The 24563-nt window shown below is 26.3% G+C and overlaps 1 protein-coding gene across 3 annotated transcripts in view; it reads left to right on the forward strand.

Annotated features, from left to right (window-relative positions):
• Positions 1–539: 539 nt before the first annotated feature.
• The window catches only part of LOC112592714 (very low-density lipoprotein receptor-like), a 77861-nt gene continuing 53837 nt past the window's right edge, over positions 540–24563 (forward strand). For all 3 annotated transcript variants that reach the window (XM_025336870.1, XM_025336878.1, XM_025336885.1), the window contains exons 1-2: positions 540–1040; positions 22496–22669. In XM_025336870.1, the coding sequence (XP_025192655.1) occupies positions 971–1040; positions 22496–22669 (244 nt within the window). In that variant the 5' untranslated portion in view covers positions 540–970. The remainder of the gene's footprint in view (positions 1041–22495; positions 22670–24563) is intronic.

The raw sequence follows: 24563 nt of genomic DNA on the forward strand, positions 1-24563 counted from the left end.
TTTAATATGTATTTTTCTTTTTGCGGTATGGTGGTATGAAATCAAAATGAAAACACTATCTATTGATGTATATTATATTCTTTTTAAAAGAAAGAGCAGAGAAATGTTTGAATTTTTTGTATTCATGTGATAGGCATGACTCGAGCTCGAGCGTCACTCGACAGTGACATTTACAATAGGTATTATAATAACGTGTACACCGCACTTGCTATAAATTATCGGTCGTATATAATATTATGATCTGTACGAGTTTAGACAACAAATAACTTGACCGAACCAACGGTGTGCTCACCGATTGACGGACACACCGACACAAAGGCGATCGGTATTATCAGTTGTGTCGTAGGCCTGATAATGTCTAGACGGCGCAGCGAAAGAAAACATAAAATTTGTTCGTAGATACACGTCAGAGGTACGTAGTGTATTATATATAGGTACACGAGCTGCGTACGGAATAATTGGCGCGCGTGTAAGGTAGGCTGCGGGGGTCCGGACCCCTCTCCCGGCCAACGCGGCGGCGGCAATCCGTTCACGAGCTAGTGGGGTCCAGCCACCCAGTCGTCAGTCGATCGTCTCGCTGATACGTCGCTTGGCGGTCCGTTCGCGCTTCCTTGTTGCGTGTTATTTATTCGTTTACCGTCGATTTTTCTCCGCGTCTTTTTCACGCGTTTAGTTACGACCAACGATAGTTTATTTCTTGTTTTTCAATAGTTTTTTCGGTGTTTTTTTTCTAATCGGTTAGATTACTTAATTTTATTTAATTTGTCCGTTTAGATCGTTAAATCAATTGTCGTAGAAATATAAATACTTTAACATATACGCCGTTCGGATCGCGCGATCTTACTGAACAATTACAACGAGTGTTTTTTTTCGATCACGCATACGAAAGTACAATACTTGCGCTGCGTATGCGGTACGTTCAGAAAACAGCGACAGTAAATAATAATATTAATATTATATTTATATAACAATGAGGACTCGTACTATCATGTTCGCGATATTATTGCTGTGTTTTGGCGGCACATTGGCCCAGTCCACAGGTGAGCGTCTAATATTATAATAATTATACTTTAAACGTGTGCCAATAAAAATAGTTTTGATAATATCAAATTATTTTTATTCATGTTTAACTACCAACGGCGTATTATAGGCATTTCGGTTAGGTAAAATCAATTTCCATCACTGCACGGTGGCATTAGGATTTTAAATATCCTTTTGAAACATTCTTGTCGAACAATAATAATTCGAGTGAAAAAATTGCTAGATTCACCTTCATCGAAATCTCAAAATGTATCCGTCTATTATGTATAAGTGTGAAAAATTATAAATGATAATATTTTAATAACACTTTCTAAAATCGATTTATACTAGGGCACACAACGTATAATTCTCTGACAGATGCGACGACCATCATAAATATGGTAAAATATATATTTTTTACCAAACCAGAAACATTATTATTAATCAAGTATAGTCAATGAGACATTATTTTTTTTTTCTAATAGCCATATTAAAATATATTACAAGTACCTGCACGTAATATCATTAAAAAAATTGTATTGGTGCAATTATGATTTTTATTTCATCTTACAACAATAGTACCTACATTATAATTCTGTTGTAATATTTTTAAACATTTTTGGTGGGAATAAAAATACGAGCAAACATATTATCAAACACTTAACTATATTAGGGTTTACCAATATATAAGTATATAGGTACTATATATTTATTTTATACCATATAGTTATCGACACGTGCGTTTGTCGTTTTCCCGCGGTTTTTGAGTGTGGATTATTATTAATTAAATTATTTTCTTTTAAATGCCTAAGTAAAAAAAAAAATAACATGTTTTCTTGTGTAGGTATAGTCATTTTTATATCTAATTGGTGTATAATTTGGATACATGTTTAAGGTTTATTCTTTATTTAGCTATTAATACGCATATTATTTACCTGTGAATATTAATTTATACATCTATGAATTTCGAGAAAACTCAAAGAACATTAAATGGTGAAATTCTACTGCAATATGATTACAGGGATGGTGGGTTAGGTAAAATAACCGAAGGCTGTCTAATGGGACAAAACAGCGGAACTCGGGATTTGGCGTGTGCAGTGTGGGTGAAATTGATGGTTCCTATAATATATTATGTACACTTCAAGTACATACATACCACAAGTATTATATATGTATACGATATTATGTACGAGAAGAGGTTAGATTAACGCCTCTTGACTATAGACGCGGAATTCAAATTTTATCCGCTACCGTCTCAGATAGTCACATCAGCGGGTGATGAATTGGCGCGGGCATGCCGAAACGAGTCAAAAAATTACTTACACCGCACTCGTTACGTCTTATCAAAAAATAATAATAATGCGTTGAAGTAAAAATCTCTGCTGAAATATATCACGTTGTTTAAACAAAATTTTCATAAATTCCTTATCCGATTAAATTTTTATTGTTTTTTGTTTTTGTAGCTATAGGGTACTAGTCGTAATACATACGGTTTACCAGCACACACTTAAATAAAATTTTTCTAAGTAATTGTAATTGACTAATATAATACCAAATATTTTGAAATATTTCTTGTTAGGTAGTGACATTTTAAAATATAAATGTTATATATAATTTTGTATAATATATTAACCTCTGATTTGGTTAGTTTTTTTAAATATTTAGGTATAACAATATAATTTTTGAATTATCAAACGCCACCTTTTAAAGACTGTTCTGTAAATAAATAATTGCAATAATTGAACTTTTAATGTTTAGAAAGTTACGTTGTTTTTCTTATCATTTCAGTTTTAATTATAATCTTATATGTCATTATTCATTACCACTTAGTAGTCATTAATCTAATCATTATACATACATATTTATAAAAAGTTAATTTGATAGATAATGATTAAAAAAAATAGTAAAATTGTAAAACATTTTTGTCTTATAAACTATTGATTACTTAATTAAAACATTAAAACATCTTTAGTAGAACTAACTACAGTAAGTTAAAATAAATAATTTGATCAACATGTTCTTAAAAGTAAACTTATTAAATGTATAATATGTGTATTTATATAGATACTTACTATTTATTGAAGTTAAATTTAGGACCCTATAGTAGTATAGTGTTTAAGTGTATTACCTACTATTGAAGGACAAGCCGATATACTGTTAATGAAATCATATTTTGATAAATGTATGAATATACTGTAGGTATATAGTTTAATCTAAGTTTAATCCCGTCTATTAGTTGGTTATCAATTATTGTAACATCGAGTTATTTAAAAGATTTCATTATTAGGGTAGGTGTAGTATACTTCCGAATAGCTTTAATTTGAAAAAAAATAGTTAGTGTATTGGTCGATAACTTAAGTCATATATGTGTAATACCTATGTATACTTAGCAAAAATGTTGAATATTTTATTTGTTGGTTCAAAATGATTTGATATATTATGATTTTCATAGGATATATTTATACGTACTGAGTTAATTATTCACCGAGCCCTAACTACCGATGACAAATTTACAGTATACGTTTAGTAATGAATAGGGTATTCATGTCCTCCACTCATTTAAAATATATTTGAATTCTGTGATATTATATACCTTACTTAACATTATACCTCGATTTATTAAATATAGTATCTACCTATAGGATATTCTTCTCTATATGTGGTCGACATTTTTTAATAGGATATTGTTTGAAAAGTTTACCTATATTGAGTCTCATATCGTTTGGTGTATAAATAAAATACACCTATCTGTCTTATATTGTAATCAAAATAGTCGAAATTTTTTAGTCACGTAGTCGGCTAAAGAGGATGACATACCAAGGTATCAGGGAGTTTTGACACATTTACCATTAACTGTAACCCAGGTATATACGAATACCTATTTATTTTGTTTTCTTTCTCTATTGTAAAATATACCTATATAAGATACACTACGCACCCTGTACGGGCACAGATCATCGGTAAGTACTTCATCAATCACCGTCTTAACTCGACAGTTTCCTCAATATCATATACCTCAGCCTGTAATATCGACGTGGTGAGGAAAAAACCACTTGGGAAATACATCAATAATTAATGTACAATTTCTTTCTTCAGCCTTCCCGTCTCTTGTTCATCCAGTCAACATTTTTATTTCAAAAGCTTTAGTTTTTTGTGTGAAGGGAGAGTAATACAACGAATTAAACTTGGTGCATACTTCTGACATCCTATTTAAAACACACTCCGCCTATATTCCAGTACGCATTATATCGTTTATATAAAAATTTCATTTATCCAATTTTCAATTTTCCTTTTTTATGTTGTAAGTCTGTTATTATATCCAAAAACATATAAACCAAAAATATGGGTATCGAAAAGGTACACAAGTCAATAAAAATGTGATATAGTACAGAACAGGGGTTACCGAATGGCGGCTCGTGAACAAATTTTATTTAATTCGCAAGTAAAGAATAAATAACACACCTATATTACGACAACATTAAGTACCTATACCTATGTGCTATTTTTGTGATTAATAATGTTCTCATTTTATCCAATTTTAAAATAATACCTATTTTATGTTAAAAATATGTACTTAGAATTTTGATGGCCCGTGAAAAATTTTCAGATTTCTAATGTGACCCTTCAAAAATATTAATTGATAACCCCCTGGTATGGAGTTTCAAATAATTTTTTTTTTTAATTATTCAATATGCATATTACATGTATTTTATTACATAATAAATATAAATTTTATTAAAAACTAAGAATATCAACAAGGATTAAAAATAATTTTTTGTATACTATATAATAGCTCCTATCCCTAAAATGTTCCTGAATTATAATAATTTTCAAGTATTCCGATGTTATTTAATGCTTTAAAATTTACAAAATATTTATCCGTATTTACTAAATAGTGCTGCAGTCAAGCACTGTCCGGCATTGCTTGCTCTTAGATAAGTAACTACCCGGATTCTAAGCGACGAAGTCATTTCCTATGTACGGAAACACTCGTTCTAAAAACTTACAGTATCATAACCTTTAGTAACAAACATACAAATCCCTTAACTAATGGCCTGAGTTGTTGAAGCTAGCTTACCTAATTAAAAAAATAATATACATTTATATAGGTAATTTCATATTATTTTTTAACACGATTATTTTACATTTAGAGTTGTTTTTGATTTTATTATAAAAAAAAAAAATTATAATCTTTGAAATTCGATTAAACAGTTTATTTCTGATTGATCATTGTTAAATTTTTCGAATTCCGATGAATAATAAAAGCGATTGCTCTGTGTAAAATGAATATTATATGTGAATGTGTATGTGTGTGTGTATGTGTGTGCATGTATGTGTGTGTATGTGTGTGTGTTGTGTGTGTGTGTGAGTGTGTATGTGAACATATGATACCTATACTCTTAACACACTTTTTTAGTACTACAGTTTGATATTAATGACATATTTTATTAAACTAAATATTTTATTTTGACATGTATCAACGAAATCTAATACGTTACCTAACTGTTTTGACGTTAATAATATTTGGACGTGTGCCTCCGAAGAGAGTACGAATAATATTTACATTTAAATGCACCTGTGAATAAATCCATTATGTCTATCATACGAAATCTCAAGATTGACAATAGTATAGTATTATAAAATAAAAGTTGTTAATTTATTACTGTCTATAATACTTATGAAGTTACCGATACTATTTTAATCATGCGTCTAACTAAAAATACAAATATTTTTATTTTTTTATTTTGAGGGAAATCGATCAATATTTTATGTTATTATAACTTTATTAATAATATTTTTGATCGATCAGCGATTCAATACTACATTAATGTATATTTATAATATTAACATAAATTAAGAAAAAACTTATCATAAAAAAGATAAATATGTGTTATGGTTATTAAAAAATTAAGGAAATGTGAAATTACTAAAATAAATTACAATAACACGAAAGGATTAAAGTAGTTTTAAAATTTACAACTGAAAAAATCAAAAAATAAATTATAGCGAATTCTATGAATTCAAGTTTTATTACATATTTATAATAAATATTTTGTTATATTATTTGTATAATGAGAAACAGTTTTCGTGGTTTTGACATGACGTCCTTGGAACAAGTTTGACATTGGATCTACTTATTGAATTAAAACCTTGGATTTATTAAATTTATAAAATTTATTGTTATCATTTAGCAAAAAAAAATTCACAAACTTGATAATCCACAATTTGGCTTTATTAACACCGAGCATATATGGTTGAAAAACCACTTAGTTTCAAGTAGTTTATACATACAGTTGAAAAAAAATATGTAATATTATAGGAAATTACTGTGATGAAGTTACATTTCTAAAATACACGTACCAAATATAACATTGGTAATATATAAACCGCCTCAAGAATCCCTAAGAAATAATTTTAAATTAATTATTCTTAGTGGTAAAATTAATGTTTAATTACTTTAATACAGGGGTCTACAAACTTTTTTATCCAAGGGCCACATAAAATAAAAAAAGCTCTTAGGAACCAAAATGTATGAACACATTTATTTTTTTATATATAATCTATAAATTACAGCCAATAAAGCTGATAATTGCTCGTGTGTGCGATAACGACTATGAAAACTATACATTTTTTTTTAAATATTTGCTGTTATTTGGCGGGCCGATGAAAACGTATTCAGGAGCCACATCCGGTCCGCGGGCCGTAGTTTGGAAACCTCTGCTTTAATAAATTATATATACTTAATTTAAGTTTAAACACATTCTAGATAATCGAAGAAAAAATATTAAAGTAAAATTCCATCAATAAGTGTTAGACAATCTGATTTTGGTTAAAAAATATCAAAAAGTGTTATACATGTAAAATGTATTATCTATAAATATTAATATTGTTCACTAACGAAGTTCATAACTAACCTTCGTCGAAATCTGTAATAATATTATGTAGTTGAATAAACTTATATTTAAAATAAAAAACGATCGATTAAAAATTAAAATATGTCTTTATTATGAACACAAAAATACTAATATTACTATTAAAAACAAAATAACATTGCAATATGTAAATAAGCAAGCATTAATTTTCCTTTATTCACTTATCTTATGATTTTATAAATAATTTATATTTATATTTATCATGATCGTTTGGGTTAACTATAATAAAATTTTCACAATTTTGTGAAAAACTAGTATAAATATGATATCAACATAAATGTTAACATACAAAACAAGAATGATTTATTAAGTATTAAATACTTTTAATTAATTTATCATGTTGGTTATATAATTTTATGTCATGGACAGGTATTATATAATTATATATGTGTATATGTGTAGGTTGTTTTATATTTATTTACATAGATATAATCTGTATCTTAGTTTATTTAAGTTTATAATTGTTATTTAGTGAATATTATATTATCATGTACCTAATAACTATATTCATAATATTTTGGTCCAAACACAGTATTTGAGAAATATCGTACCTACGACCTATCTTTATTATATAAATGATTGAAAATAAATATTTCTAATGCCTTATATATTTCAGGGGCGTAGCCAAGGGGGGTTATCAGGTCACCCCCCCCCCCCCATGAGTTTTTGAAAACCCATAAAAAAAATGGCAGAAATATTTTTCGAGATTAAAAAACTTTAAACTTGATACTGACATTTTTTTTATTTTTTGATAAAAAAAAAAATCGAACCAATTATACTTTCCATCAAATATTTCGTTAATAAAAATTTTGATTGTATTCTATATAATAATATGTATTTGTTATTTGTATAATTATATACGTTGATAAAATATTAAGCTTTAATCGTATAGAAATTAATAATTATATTGGTTTTCAGGCAATATTTCTGTTATTCTCCTTAGTCACGATTATCAGTACCTAATATCTATATTTAGATTGTGTTTTCGTCTATTTCTAGCGAAATTAAAATTTTCCCTATGAGCCCGAGACATCACAGTGTACAACGACGATTATTCATACGGTCTAGCTGTTAATAAAAGTATTTGTTATCGTAGACCGTAGACTGTATAATATTGACTAGTGCATTTAGTGCGATTAACATTTAACGGGCGGACGTTGTTAGTTATGCGGTGGTATTTTTGTCCTATGGTGGAACAACGTGTTAATAATTTTTGAATAATTTGTTAAATTATTGTTGCAAATGTTGCTTAAAAATTTAAAATGAAGAAACTTAATACTAATGAAAAAAAACGTAAACTTGTTTCGGATTATTTTAAAGTACAGAATAAAATTACCACAATTGACAAAACCGACAAAACTGAAGAAACAAAAGATAACCCCGGTCTTAAACCAAAAACAACATAACCAGAACATATTATGTCGGTAAATATTGATTTAAATAATGTAAATAAATTTGATATTGGTAATTTTATTGACAAATCATATGAATTTAAGAGTAATGAGGATAAATTGGAAATTTTGAACAACATTTGGGTACCATAAAGTAATTATATATTTCCGAAAATAGGAAACCGAAATTTAAAATTTCAATATCAGTGGTTGCAAAAATGGCATTGGTTGGCTTATTCATCTTTGTTAAACGGTGCATTGTGTAAGTTTTGTGTGCTTTTTTCTAGAAAAAAAGGTGGTATTGGGGATCAAGCTCTTGGTGTCCTCTGTACTGTACAATTTAATTCATGGAAAAATGCAATTGAGAAATTTAGTTTACATGAAATGAAAGAATACCACAAGAATTGTATTATAACAGTTCAAACTTTGAGACACAATGTTTCAAGTAATACTTCGATAAATTTTTTGTTAGATCAATCATTAAAAGACCAAATTTCATTCAATAGAAAACTTATAATACCTGTTATTGAAACAATTATATTATGTGGACGACAGGGATTAGCTATGAGAGGTCATAATGACAGTGGTCCTTTAGCATTAAACTTTCCAATAGAAAATGATGGCAATTTTAGAAGTATTTTAAGAAATACTTTAAATCATAATAAAGAATTATTCGAAATTCGGTCTAAAGCTAATAAAAATGCACATTACCTAAGTCCAACAACTCAAAATGAAATTATTAACAGCTGCCAACTTGTAATATTAAACAAAATCGTATCAGATATTAATAAATCACAATGTTTTTCAATTTTAGCAGATGAGACGGCAGATGTTAGTGGTATAGAACAATTTTCTCTGTCAGCTAGATTTATTAAAGAAAATATTATAGTTGAATCATTTTTATTATTTGTACCTGTATCTAGTACTACTGGAATAAATTTGTCTTTAGTTATAATTGATACCCTAAAATCAATTGGAATAGATTTAAAATACTTAAAAGGCCAGGGATATGATGGAGCTGCTTGTATGTCGGGGAAATTTAATGGTGTTCAACAGTTAATTAAAAACCATTATCCCCAAGCTTTATATGTACATTGTAGTGCCCATAGTTTTAATTTAGTAGTATCAACATCTTGTGCCATGCCCCCTATTAGAAATGCTATGGGTACAATTGAAAGTGTTTATTGCTATTTGAACACACATAAACGATTACATATTTTAAAAAATGAAATTTTTTCTATAATTACTGATACAAAAAAAGTAAAACTTCAACAATTATGCCACACAAGATGGATACAAAGACATGATTCAGTTTTAACATTTTTAGAATTGTACCCTGCTATTATAAGTTCATTAGAAATTTTATCTGATGATAGTGACAGAGAAACTTCTTCAAAAGCCTCAAATTTACTTATTTCTATACAAGATTTTCAAATTTTAACCAGTCTGCATATTATAAACAAAGTTTTTGGAATAAGTATTTTTTTTTGTAAAGTTTTACAAAAAACCCAAATTGACCTAGGCGAAGCTTTAACTTATGCAACACATTTATCATCAGAGCTTAAAAAAATTAGAGATAATGCAGATAATGAGTTCAAGATAATTTTTAATCAGATTTTAAATTTATCAGAAAAATATAATATTACAATTAAAACTCCTAGATTGTCTAAAAAACAGGTTCATAGAAATAATATTCCTTGTAACGATACTGAAACTTATTATAAAATTGCAATTTTTATTCCATTCCTAGATACATTTCTTCAAAGCATTGAAGACCGGTTTGTAAACCATAAACATATTTTTACTGGATTTCAATGTATTATAAATTTTGAAAATGAAATAAATATAAATGATGTTGAAAAACTCACTGAGTTTTATAAAGAAGATTTGGAAGACATAAAACAAGTTTATGAAGAAGTTAAAATGTGGAACTTTTTTTTAAAAACTATAAATAAACCTAATAACATTTTAGAATATTTAGACGTCTGTGATAGTTTAATATTTCCAAATGTTTATAAATTAATTAAAATATTAGTAACTTTGCCAGTGACAACATGTACAGCTGAACGGTCCTTTTCAACTCTTCGTAGGTTGAAGACTTATTTAAGAAATACAATGAGTCAAAATAGATTAAATGGATTGGCATTGTTAAATATTCACCGAGAAATAACAGTAACTCCAGAAGAAGTTCTAAATCAAATAACCAAGACAAAAAATAAATTAGACTTTGTTATTTAATTTTCAATTAATTTTATATTATAAACTAGTACCTACTTAATATACTCAATAAAAATATGCTTTAGTAACTAAGTCTGTATTTTGTAAATTATTTTTCCAGCTATCATTTACATACTAACCTAACATACTTTATACTTTAATTAGTTAAAAGGTATAGTATAAATTATAAATCCTTATATTAGTAAATATAGTACCCATAATGTCAATGCTTAAGTTATTTATATTTTATACATTCGTGTAAAAAAATGTTTGCTACATGGAGTACTGCTAACCTTTTAGGGATTTATATAAATATAGGTAGGTAAGTTTACCAGCAAATTTTGGCAACCCCCCCCCCCCTCCCCATGAGAAAATCCTGGCTACGCGCCTGATATATTTAAATATAAAGTAAAATCTTTAATGACTTTTGGAAATTTTTTTTTGGTATGGCTATTTTTTCCAAACAATCAATCGAGATAAAATCGAATTCCGTAGGAAAAACCTTTGGTTAAATCGGTGAAGGTGTCGTCGAATGTCGTTTGCTTTCTGCCCACGGGTAAAAGATTGCCACCACTGTTGACTACGTACAGCTTTTGGTGAATTACATTTAATGCGGTTAAAACTTTCGCAGTGTACGTTGAACTTTTCCTTGTTCACGAATGGAAAATCCGATTACTTATTTGGTGGATTTTATTTTAAGTCTCCTGCTTTTCTTTTAAATTTTTTAAAATAATTTTAAAAGGACATGTGTTTAAAATGAGTCGAATGAAATCTATTGACGTTAGTGTTTTGTTTTCGTAAAAATCACATATTGCCTGTACAATGGGGGGTAATAGACTAGTGTTGAAAATAATTAATAGCCGTCGTCCCGTTCACAAACGACTTGTACAAAAAAATATCTTGTCTATATAATAACATTCCAACTTGATGGTATCAATGAAATTGATAAACATGAACATTAAAAAATCAATATTTTTTATTTTATATATTAATAGTTAAGTTTATCTTTTAAGATGACATTTTTCTATTTCTATCATAATATATTAATATACTAAGTTAATTTTATACATTTTATAAATCTGCGTACATAGTAATCTTTAATACTCTGTAAAAGTATACATTTCAAGTATAATATTAATAAATTAATTTATTTGAAAAATACTTTATACATTTTTACAATTATTTATTAATACAATATCTAAACTAGTTTTAGTACACTGCAGTGAATTTGAGTTTAAATCAATATTTTAATTTTTAAATTTCTCTGATTAATTAGTAATATACGGTAAAATGACGTAAAGATAAAAATGACAATGGAATTTAAAATATGTTACTATTTATCGAAGATTTAAGTTTAAATATAATTGATTTTTGACATAACTTTTAATTTTTTATGCTTTTACCTAAATTTGAATTTAATTTACTTATAAATCCACATAATTATAATCATTTAAGTGACAGATCGTTCTGAATAAAATCATTTTAAAATAGATTTGTATTTTTGTGAATGTTAAAAAATCGACGTCATAAATTTATAAAAATTGGTTTGAATTTTTTTGAAATATTCTATTATTTACGCTCCATATTGTTTATTTGTCTATTTTTGTGTTGTTTGTAACCACATTATCACTAAATATGATAAGAAATTACGCATCTCTTTTGAGTGCCAAAAAAACGCAAGTTACTAAAATATTTGTCAAACGTGTCACAATAGAAAACTTAAAATATTAAAATAGAAATTTATGTTGATTGTTCCTAGCATAACATGAATGAGTGTTGGGTATCATTAAAAATTCTAATATTATTTTATGCTATCTCTAATATATTGTAATCTAGTCAAAAAATATAATCATGGCTTACATTATTATAATATTATAATTACCTTTTATAATTCATGGTCATAATTAATATTTTAAATGTTCATTGCCAAATTCTATATTAAATTGTTTGTTTTTATTTTTAATGTTTTTTTCAACAGTTCAATAATAATAATAATATAATTTGTAATTTTTATTTAAAAGAATAATATTTTAAAAACTACTTTGAAGACTTTGTGTTTAGTATTGTGATTTATGTTTCTGTTTTCTATAGGAAGTGTCCTACACGATTGTTTTAAAGCTATATAACGGTGTCAAACTATGTCTGTTGGTAATTTCCCATTAATGTGTATATACTTAAATCAATCGCAAGCATAAGTTTAATAAAGGTATACAAACTATAGCTAAGAATCATTCATAGTATCTATTATAAAAACTTACTTAAACGAACAAATCATTTTTATTGGTCATACATATCTAATTTAATATATATCTTGTATGAACTTATTTGTATTCAAATTAAATTAAAAATTAATTACCTTAATACAATTCTTATAATTTCCAATAATTTTTACACAAGACTAATATTATATTATGCAATTATAAACAATTTTTTTAATAAATGCATTATGCATATGCTGTATAAAATGTATCATAATGTGGCAAACAAATTGTACTCATTCACCTAGTATAATTTTTGTGAACAAATAAATGTTTAGAATTATAAGAATGTCAAAAAATTTCTTAAGGTTTTTTTGCCTGAATACAAAATTAAAGAAACTTAAACTTCAGATTCACTAATATCTCTGAAGCTATTATCCTTTAATATAATATTGTAGTTTAAATTATAAATAATAAATCATTATATTTGTAATAAGTACAGGTAAAATTTAATTTTTTTTAAATAACATATATGTAATAATCCTTACACAAATATTAGTACCTATCTAGACAAATTTTTTGTAGTTTATTATTTTAAGTATCTACCAATTTTCACCCACATAATGATTTTTATAATTATTTTGTTTTAAAATTTTATTGTTAACATATAACTTTGGTATCAACATAATTTGTTTAGCAAGAACCAGAATTATTATTGATACGGTACTTAATTATTTGAAACGCAAATTATAAACATAAAAACATAAACTTTGAATATTTGGTTATTTTTAAATTTATTTTTTTAAATGAAATATGTGATATGACACGTTATTGCTGCATTTTCTTTTTGGTAATATTTAAAAAAATATGTTAAAAATTAAAAATTTCTCGTTATATTCTGTTGAATAACTACAATTATATCAAAATAGGACATAACTAACTTATTACTGTTCATCCGAGTTTATTAGAAAAATATTAGTTTCCGCCTCATATACAATAAACAAAAACTTACTCAACATGAACCATCCACCGACCAAAAGAGTATTACACTTGTAAAACTACATACACACATTAACACACCGATAAAAAACGAATTGTTTTTTCGTTATTTTTGAAATATATAGTAAATTTTTAAATAGGCGATGCTGATTGAGTTTGATTTTTTGTTTTACTAAATAATAAAGTACATTATGATATATCAGAGACTGTAACTTTATGATAAAGAACTAAATCAAATTTGATGTAATTTTAATAACGCAATACTCTATGACTAATCTATACGTTCCTTTAAAATGTGCAAAAGACGAAAATTATACTTTACGCCCCCCTCATAATATTTTTCCTCTATTTATTGTCGTTATATATGTTATCATAGGACTTACGTTTATAAAATACGGTCGGCCTTGAGGATGAAATTGCGTCTCAAGGGATGATTAATTCGTTCTGACATTTCGAACAGTTATTCGTCGTCTCTGCCGTTTTTCGCAGCAAGTTTCTCCGAGAAATGATTCATCGTTCCTCCATTTAGTTTGTCCAATTTTTATCCCGCCAAAAATATTTTTATTCTCGAAGAAGCCACCTCTATCGCTACAGCTTGTGAACGATTAATGGTCGGAAGAGATGGTTTTAATTAAATTATACTGTCTAGTTCTTTCTTTGTAGGCGATGATTTTTCTACATTCTGTCAAAAGTTATACTAGCTACTATGTAGCTTAACCAATTTCAAAGTGTTAAACGTTCCACCGTTATCATCATTATATTAGATTACAACTCGTAAAATGTTTTATACAATCTCTTTCAATTTGAATTGACTTTTAGTAATCAAATGTATTTTCTCTCATTTAATATATTGTTTATGTTTTATATTTACAAATATTCTAATGATAATATAGTTATTCAAAACGTATGAACATTGATCAAGAAGGTGACACAACATTTTGGCTTCAGTCTTAACATTTAGAATTAGATTTATCATACATATATTTCTATTATTATTAATATTTCAACATTCTCAAAATGTATTAATATTTTATTTTTTTTTTATATTGTGTTATAGTTTTATTTTTAGATAATGTTGTATTAGGTATTCAAACTAATTCACTCCACAACGCATAAGCCTGTACAATTAATATAATTACATGATGTATGTATACATAACCATATAATATACACTTTACTCTCAAAAAAGAATACATATAATAATGCATCCATATTTTTACATATGTGTCTCATTACAAATGTCTTGTAATAATATTACGTTAATTATTTTATCATATCTTGTGATAACCTAAACATTTTTATGGTCGCTGCCAGACTCTTCTTAATAAAAACATAGTATTGCAATAATTAATGGTAATTACGAGTAAATTAGTAAAGACGTATCTATTGGGATAATAATAATATTAATACATAAATAGTTTAATGATTAAATGCATATGTGTTTTGAATATTTTTTTAAAATTATTTAATAAGAATAGTTAAACACATTTGATATTTGTGTTTTTGTTTATGGTATTTGAGAAAATACATTTAATATTATTTATTCACAGTAATATTTTCAAATTATTTATGATTAAGCTGCTAAATGTAAAAAATTGAATTTGTCATTTTTCAAACAAAAATTCATAAATTCTGAACATTTCATACATTTTTGTATACCTATATATTAATGAAATAAATGCCTTTAGGTTAAAAGTATAAATCTAGTTAAATTTAAAAATTCATAATATGTTTAGTTTTATTTAATATAAGCTAAAATTCCAAAAAGCGAATTTAATTTAAAAAAAAAAATGTACTATAGGTACATCAAAAACATAAAAAAACTAAATGCTTCCATATTTTTGAATACAATATATAATAATTAGTTATTCTTTATTTTTTTTTTGATCATTTTTGTCTTTAAATGATTCGTGTTAAATAATGATAATTAATCACTCCAATGTAGTGTCTGGATATAGTTCCAAGTACTTGTCCAACATAAAAGCTATATTAATATTTGTATCTGCATTCCTAAAATGATAAGCCAAATCTCCTAGTAGTTCAATAATTGCCTTGTTTTTTAAATTTCCAAACGTTGACATAAATAAACTTAATTTCATTGGTTCTAAATTTTCCTCAATTTTCATTTTTAACAACACGTGACTGTTATGAAAATTAATTAATTAAAGTAATTCGACTAATCAATTTAATATTTTAGTTATTACTAACTTTGTCAAATTCTTAGATAAGTTATAAATACTAAGGTACAACTATATTAAACTGTACTTGGGAATATTATAAGATAAAGATTATTATAATTGAGACTACATCAACTATCACGTTAATTTTGATGTATTTTTAAATGTATTGCAAGTTTTAATTAATAATTTATGATATATGGAAATCAATTAAATTCAATAATTATTATGCTAAAAACCTTTATAAAATAATCGAAGATTTGATTATAAGTTTTAATATTTTTAGTAAATATTATAAACAACTTACCCAATATCTATTTTTTGGTCTTTTTTTTTTGGCTTAATAACTCCCAAAAAGTGTATTCTTTCTAAATACAATGCTTTCATATCGACTTCAGGATCAATTTTTATACCCGTATAAACAGCCACTTTAATACTACAGTCTGATACACGTAATTGAGCTTTTGATATTGCCTACATTTGGTGAATAATTTTTAAAAGTATTTAAAAATCACACGAATTTATTTTGACTTACTTATACTATTACTTTTTCAATTTGTTCATTCACAAATACATGTTTTATCTCCAAACTTCTTAATGAAGTAGTATTCACTAAACCATTCAATATATCAACAATATCTTCATCTGTAAACGGATTGTTGCTTAGATTCAAGTGCTGTAACCTGGTTATTTGATTTATTCCTTGACCTAATATTTTTCCAACATTACTGAAACTATAGGTACAAAAATATTAATTGCAACTTTTTATTTAATTTTTAATTCATCATTAATTAAAATCATCATTATAACTATGTTATGCATTTCAATATTCACTTATTCCAACTAAGATCCAATATTTTTAAGCTTTTCGATCTAACCATAAGGTTTTTAATTATGTTTGTACAAATTTCACCAGATATGCTATTCCATTGCAATATTAACACTTGTAAGAATTCGTTTAAATTTCCTATAGTTTTCGTAAGAGCTGACAAAGCTTTAAGAAAACGAACATTTTTCATGATTAATAATCATTAGGTTTAATATTATTGCATAATATTTATCACACCAATTTCATTATTCAAAAAATTTCCAGACAAATTTAATTTTTTTATCTTATTGTTAGTCTCTAAAAAAGAAATTATATGTTTGACATCTTCACCTTTTATGTTGTTGTTACTTAGATTTAAATCCTAAAAATTAATTTAATGTTTTAAACTTTTATTTTGTTTATGAAATACAATTAATAACTTGAATGTATGTATATTTTGGTGCATTGATTTCTAATGCTTTCAATATATTTTGAAGACAAACAGCGTCCACAATATCAATAAAGTTTAGGTTTATACTTCTTGGTTTTGCGATACCGTTTTCTTGAACAGTAGACTTGTCGATAGCAGTAGACGAATCTGTTGATCAAAAATAAATTGTTCAAATAAACTAGAACTTAAGTTATTGATTATACCTACTAGTATTCTGATATAATCACGCAAGTAAAATTTTATCTTTGAATAAATATGAGTATATTTTATAAATAAAACTGTAGTTTATTATTCAAAATTAAAATCTAACTCATAAAAACAATCAAATTTAAAGTAAATAAAAAATATTTTATATTTCAGTTATATTTAGAATAGTATTTACTATTTACCAAATGTAATATTAGCAGTGACATTAATATCTCGATCTTTTAGTTTTATAAACATGCTGTTTCCATATTCCGCTATTTCCTGATCATCGCTATCCATTATAATTGTTTCAGAACTATTGGTTTGCATACTTGTATCAAATTCATTTATATTAAAATTTCAATTTCAATTTCAAAATATAGAAGTTAGTCTATTTAAAATTAAGCTAACTATAAATTACAAAATATAATTAAAGTATTTCTGCTGTTGCGTTGTTATAGATACACGTCATCAATTATTTCTAAATCCTAATGCTCATGTATATATGTATTATAAATTCAAACTTTAGCTGACTTCTAAAAAGTTCTTTTAAAGAAAATTATGAATTTTTACAATCGGTATTTAAAGAGTGTTAAAAATGAAATTATTTTTATTTTCTCTTTTCTTTTTATTATGTATTGATATTTTTTGTTTTTCGTTCATGATAACTCTATAAATAATAATAATAAAACATAAAGGAAATATTACACATTTTGACCACAAACAGTATGATTCCTATAATGATGATTAGCATAATTTTAAGATTAAAATAATTGGCAGAAGTAGTAGAACACAATAGTATAGTGTTTAGTATTGTAGTATTGGAGGACACTTGGGAATTTCTGTCGCCAAATTACGTTGAAGTGATACTCAAATCTCGGCTCACAGAACTGTGTAAAAAGGGGTAAAACAATTGAACATGAACGATTTTCATTTTTTTTCACTCTCCCTCTTTCTTTGATGACAAAAATTTTTTGTGGTCGGTATTCAAAACTCTCAATAACTCTTTAAATATATCTAGGATAAATTTATAACTATTTTAATTCATAAAATATTCATAAATTATATATATAAGTATCCTTTTCTATTACATGTATTTAATATAATATTTATTTTGGATTCTATCACTTTTTAGTATTTATTAATAATATAATATATACTTTATATGATAATTTTCTTGATAAGAATGTAGTCTAAATTGTTTCAAACGTTATGAAAACAGTTTTTTTTTTTTAAATTTAAATATGTGATAACTTTATAGATACTATAAATAATATTTTAATGAACGGGTTTCTAATAATTCGTTTTAACATAACGTTAAAAGCTTATGAAGTTATGCCACCATTAAATAATAAATACATGATCGTATAAAAACTGAGTCATATTGTAGTCCAAAATTAGTAATATTAATATCCTTTCCTGCGTACATTAATTAATTTTCAAAAAGAATATTAGGTAGTAGGTACCTACTGTAGTAAAGCTCAGAGTAAGTTTAATCAGAATATGTCCAATTTGTCAAAATTGTATTTTTGATGGATTATAATTTATAAAATCCCCAATCACTTTTTTTTTTAATTCCATGTAACAACATGTAAGTACAACAAAAAAGTTTTAATACTATATAATATTTATTATTTTAAACCACACTTGTGATCTTTCTGTTTAATTGATATTGCAGATGTGCATTATCTGTAAAATATCCCGTACCAACATTGCATATGTATTATTAATTAATAATTGAAAATTGAAACAATGTGATGGGTTTTGTACAGTTATGAGATAATTCATTGATTGATATATGCTTCACTTGATACTTCAGTTGTAGTGACGTAAGGCGTCCTTCAAGGCAATAAACTCGGTTTGATCGACCTTGCGTAATCGTTTGAACTGGTTTATCTACCTGTTTATATTTTTTTCTGTACGTTTTATTATTGTGAGTATTTACAATTATTTTGTGTCGTATAATGAATGTTATCGTTTGTAATTAACCTATACAAAATATAATTTATTCAATCGAGGACATTGAATTTAAATACAAGAACATCATAGTATTTATTTTTTATTTCGATTATTTATCGGTTAATTTTAACAATGTTGTATTTTCGCTTAGCGCGATTCAGAAATTTGGTGTAACATAGGTACTCACGTTCTAAAGTCTAAATAAAATATAAATTCTGCAGTTGTATCTATATAAATAGCTATAACACTTAAAAAAAAGTGAATATAGAATGTTGAAGTAAATTAAAATTAGACTTATTCTAAATGTATATAAATGTTTAAATAAATAAAAAAAGTAAGCTCAATGCGTGTTACATCCTTTAATAACGAATGGTAGTAAAAATAAAATCGATCTAGCATAAGCCAAATGAGTCATTAAATAAAATAAAATTACATTTGTCGCCAAATCATTCAATTAGTTAAGGTGCAGTTACAATTTTACTGACAAAAGTAGACGACATTTTTCTATTGGCACATTTTCAACAGATACAAGACAAGATAGTCGAAAAAAAATTAACCAACTAATAGTGATTGTTCATTAAAATTTATATTTTCTTAATAATATGGATTTAAATTTTATAGTTATGTTTTGGATTATTAAATTATTATCATTATTGTTGTGCATGTGAAGAACCCAGAAAAAAAAGTATTTAGAATATTTTAATTAAAATTTGTCAGATTTCGCATTTTTACACTCATGATACGTAAATGCTTATTTATATTTTGATTTTTTTTTTCTAAACTTAGAACAGATATTTATATCATTTTATTTGTAGTAACATTTATTTATAAATTGTATTTTTATAGCAAATGTACTTTCACTAACTAATACAAATATAATATCAGTACTTACATATAATTTTCATTGATTAATTATATGATAATTATGTATTTCAAATTAATTAACAGTTAATTATGTATCTTGAATTTACTAAAATATTAACTCTAATTAACAAGTTATTGGTACCTTTTCAAAAACATATTTTGATGACTTTAAAATTTCTATAATTACATTATTTTAAAAGCACCATTTTATACTTTCATAAATATCAGATAGTTTAACTTTATCGCTTGCATGCGAACACTTATTGTTTAGTCTGTACCTACCTAACTACATTGGTCTATTTTATTAACATAATTTTAGCATAAATTATGATTGCATTACATACATTTTAACTGATAGCATTTATTTATTTAAAATCATTTAATTATTTCTACTCACATTTAAATCTTTGCCTGTGATTTTTATCTAATAATTACCCCATTACATTAACATCTTTCACATTCAAACTATAACTATTAAGATTTATAGGTACCTTTAAAATGTAATTTATTTTATTAAGAATTTCTCTACATACATTTGTCTATTTTTCATTAAGCAACTATATTAATTAAGAGCTTTTGATTATCTTATTGTTTTATTTTAAGAGTGAACAATAATTTACTTCTTAGTTTTTAATGAATATTTGCAAAGAAACTTACCTTCATTAAATTTTCTATTCGAAATATTTATTACAATTAAACTGCTATAAATACCCTATATTGGATACGAAATATACCTAATGCAATTAATACTCACGTTGATTGCTAGCATCTCTTATTATACCATTTATCGTTAAGAAGATTTAGGTGAAGATTTTAGATTGAATGAAGATGTCGTGGTAATCGTAGTCTATGGTGAATATTTCAGTTGAATCTTTATTAAAAGCACGTATGTCCGAGATATATACATAAATATGAATTCCAAAGTCGAATAAATCATTTAATGATAAAAAATTTAATTTATGATTTTATAATTAAACGAAAAACATTATTTTCATCAACTAGATAACATGTTTATCAATCCTACTGCAAAATGGTTTACACGTATAAATAAATAGGTCGTAGTATAATACATTTTCTTTCTTGCTCTAATATCAGTTTTATAATAGCATTGAAAACACTGAATTCTTATTTTATATAGATACATTATATTATAGGTCTACCTAAAAAGCTACTGCAGTTTTTTAAAGATTATTTTTTCTAATCTGTGTTTTAATATATCTATATATTAATTTCATTTGTAAGTAACTTAAGGTTTTTTGATTCATCTTTTAATTACGATGACGCATCATTGCTTTAAAATTATAAATGACAACACCTTTTTAAGTATTCTAGTAAACTTATTTAAGTACCCAATTTACCGACAGAGGACTTTTTCACTATGTATAATATGATTTATCTAGATATTCTAAATTTATAGAATGATTTTAATAAACTGTGTAAAATTATAATAATCACGCCAAATTTGAATTGTCGACATCATCAAATGAGTATATAATCTATACAAAACTTAAAATATATAATGTTTATATGTATATAATCTAAAGTAATCATGTATTATTATTTAAGTCTAAAATTGTATAAATTATATTCAATTATTTTTATCGTTTTATTATAAATAATTAATCGTGCATCTAGTTATAAATGAATTATTAATGTATTTTAAAAACGAATAAAACTCACAAGCACCTATCTATTTATTAAAATTTCGTTCATGTTAATTTAATAAAACAAATCAATGTACAAACACTAATACCTATGTATTTATAATTTTTTTTTTTTTTTTTATTAAAAAGCTTTATTTACAATCTATATAAAATATGACTTGAGTAAATTTTTTGTTTGAGTATAATATAAAGTTGGCTTGTTGGCTTAAAGAAAAAAACTGTTCAGCAATAGTACCCCTTAATTAAAATGAGTTCAGAGGAACATTATTTTTTTTTATTATTTATTTATGTAAGGGCGTCTCTTGGAAATTTTATTTTAAGTTTTCTCGGTGGGATGCTAGTAATGATGATGATTGATGACGTACGAAAGATTAGTGAGTTTTGGTTTGAGTAGAATTTAGAGTAATTTTTTTTGTAATGACGGATTCTAATATATTTAAAAACTTTAACTGTCTGCCCGTACGTCTATATAGGTCATAAATGAATCTAAATCTATTATACAAAGTCGAAACTTTGTGACGAATCATAGAATCAAAAATACTTATTTATGATTAGGTATACTTCAACTTGCTTTCATTTTATTTTTTTGATCTTTAATCTAAGTGTGATTTCAAAATTTTGATTACAGTTTCTTCAGATAAGCTGGTTTCGACTACCACCAGACGACCAATACCTCATGTCGAATGTACACTACGACAGCACACTTGCGGCAATGGGAAATGCGTACCACTAGCGTGGATGTGCGACGGCGACGATGATTGTGGCGATAACACAGACGAGCTGTCCGACATGTGCAAAACGGGTAAGTAGTAAATACAGATGGAAAATCAAGTAAAATTATTGTTAATCGTAGAGACATTTGACCTTCTGTGAGGTAGTCTGAGAGTTTATTTTAAACATATGCAATACTAAAATATTATGATATAAGCTCAAGTTCATAGGCCAAACTTTGTGATAAAAAAAAATAAATAAATACTACAGACACGCGGATTATATACCTATTACCTACTGCTGCAACACTTTGTTTACGTTTTATTACTATCTTTATCTTTCTCGTATCCAATGTATGAATATTGTAGAGTTGCACTTAAATGTAATAATTATGCACATTCCACGTTAATTTCGTACGTACAATTGTCAATACCAATTACTTTTTAACAGACATCAGAAACTAGCCTGGTTGTATGTATGTTGTACGATTACCGGTAAAACAGACTATAATGCATACTGCAGCTGTTTTGTATTGATCGATATCATTTTTAAACCGATCTTACCTATATAGATGGTTTATGAGTCTTGGATAATGCGTTGTTAATATGCCTATTGTACAAATATTCGACATTCGCAACAAATAAGCACTTATTTTATAATTTTCTCGACTTTTCCCAACACTCCGGTTACCAACGCACGATAATCGTAATAATATAATAATATTATATACCTTATACCTACAGTTAAACCTGTGAATTATGATGATGATGATACGAATCAAACCGATTATCAATCGCGAACGCCACCGTAGTACAGGTGTATTTTATTATCGTGGTTTATTAATTATTAATTATTACCTATTACCCATATTATACTGCTATTATATTATTATTGTACGTCAACAATGTGGCGCGGCTGTCGCGTCAACGTACGACGACCCAAAACCGGCAACGTGATGACGGCGCTATGCATGTGATCGCTGATTGGTCAGCAATGGGTCATGTGATATGGCGTGATGTTGAGTCGACCGCGTGTATGCGTGAGTGTGCGAGCATGACGACGGCAACACGGGCAACGACGATGTAGTTTTGTGCGTACGTGTAAAAAACTCGTGTTACCGGCTGCAGCTACGAGGAGACATTTATACGAACCAACTCTGTTTAACAATTATTTAAATTACAATATATATTTTCTATCATACAAAAATAAAAAAGTATAACGCACAAACATAATATGCTGTACAGAGTGTTGCGCGCGAAGTAATCGTTTTATTACAATATTGAATATTACTATAATTGTTTCTTGACGAAATTTTAAATCGTCTCCACTGCCTATTCATTCTGCTTCACAAATGTTAGGTGTTCATATTTTAGAAGATTATTCCACTAATAATAGAAAAAAAAAATGGATAGGCTTTTGTAAATCACTTAGTATGCACACCAGTTTGCGTGGTTTATAATACAATAATAATATTATTTTTGCATGCATTATTATCGTATGTTTATTTATCAATTTCGACACAGCTGAGCTCTAACCGCCGTGAGTACTAAATTCTATATTATAATATAGTTGGAGGTACTTATCTAATTAAATTCGCGTCATCATCATCGTTCCAACACTCCCATCGGAAACGTTTCGACCATCACCACCGACACCTTTAAAACAATCTAATCAATAATAAAATGTTTATATTATATCACTGTGATTATTTTTCCTCCACTTTACTTATTATAAAATTTAGTACATATATAGTACCTATAAACGTACATACCCAAGACGGACGTCCGTGTTTAATAATAAAACAAGGTACACCTTCAATTTCTCGTAAATCACATTATTATTATTTATGGTATTAGTAATTAATCAATTGATTTTATCTTTGTTTTTATTTATTTTATACTGCAGAATGCAGATAAGGTTGACCGGTATTGCCTGACAACCTTACAACTATAGTATATTACATTTTAATAATATTATTATACCAG

Source organism: Melanaphis sacchari, unplaced genomic scaffold, assembly GCF_002803265.2.
Source record: "Melanaphis sacchari strain LSU unplaced genomic scaffold, SCAv2.0 Contig0_pilon_pilon, whole genome shotgun sequence".
In the NCBI taxonomy this organism is placed as follows: domain Eukaryota; kingdom Metazoa; phylum Arthropoda; class Insecta; order Hemiptera; family Aphididae; genus Melanaphis; species Melanaphis sacchari.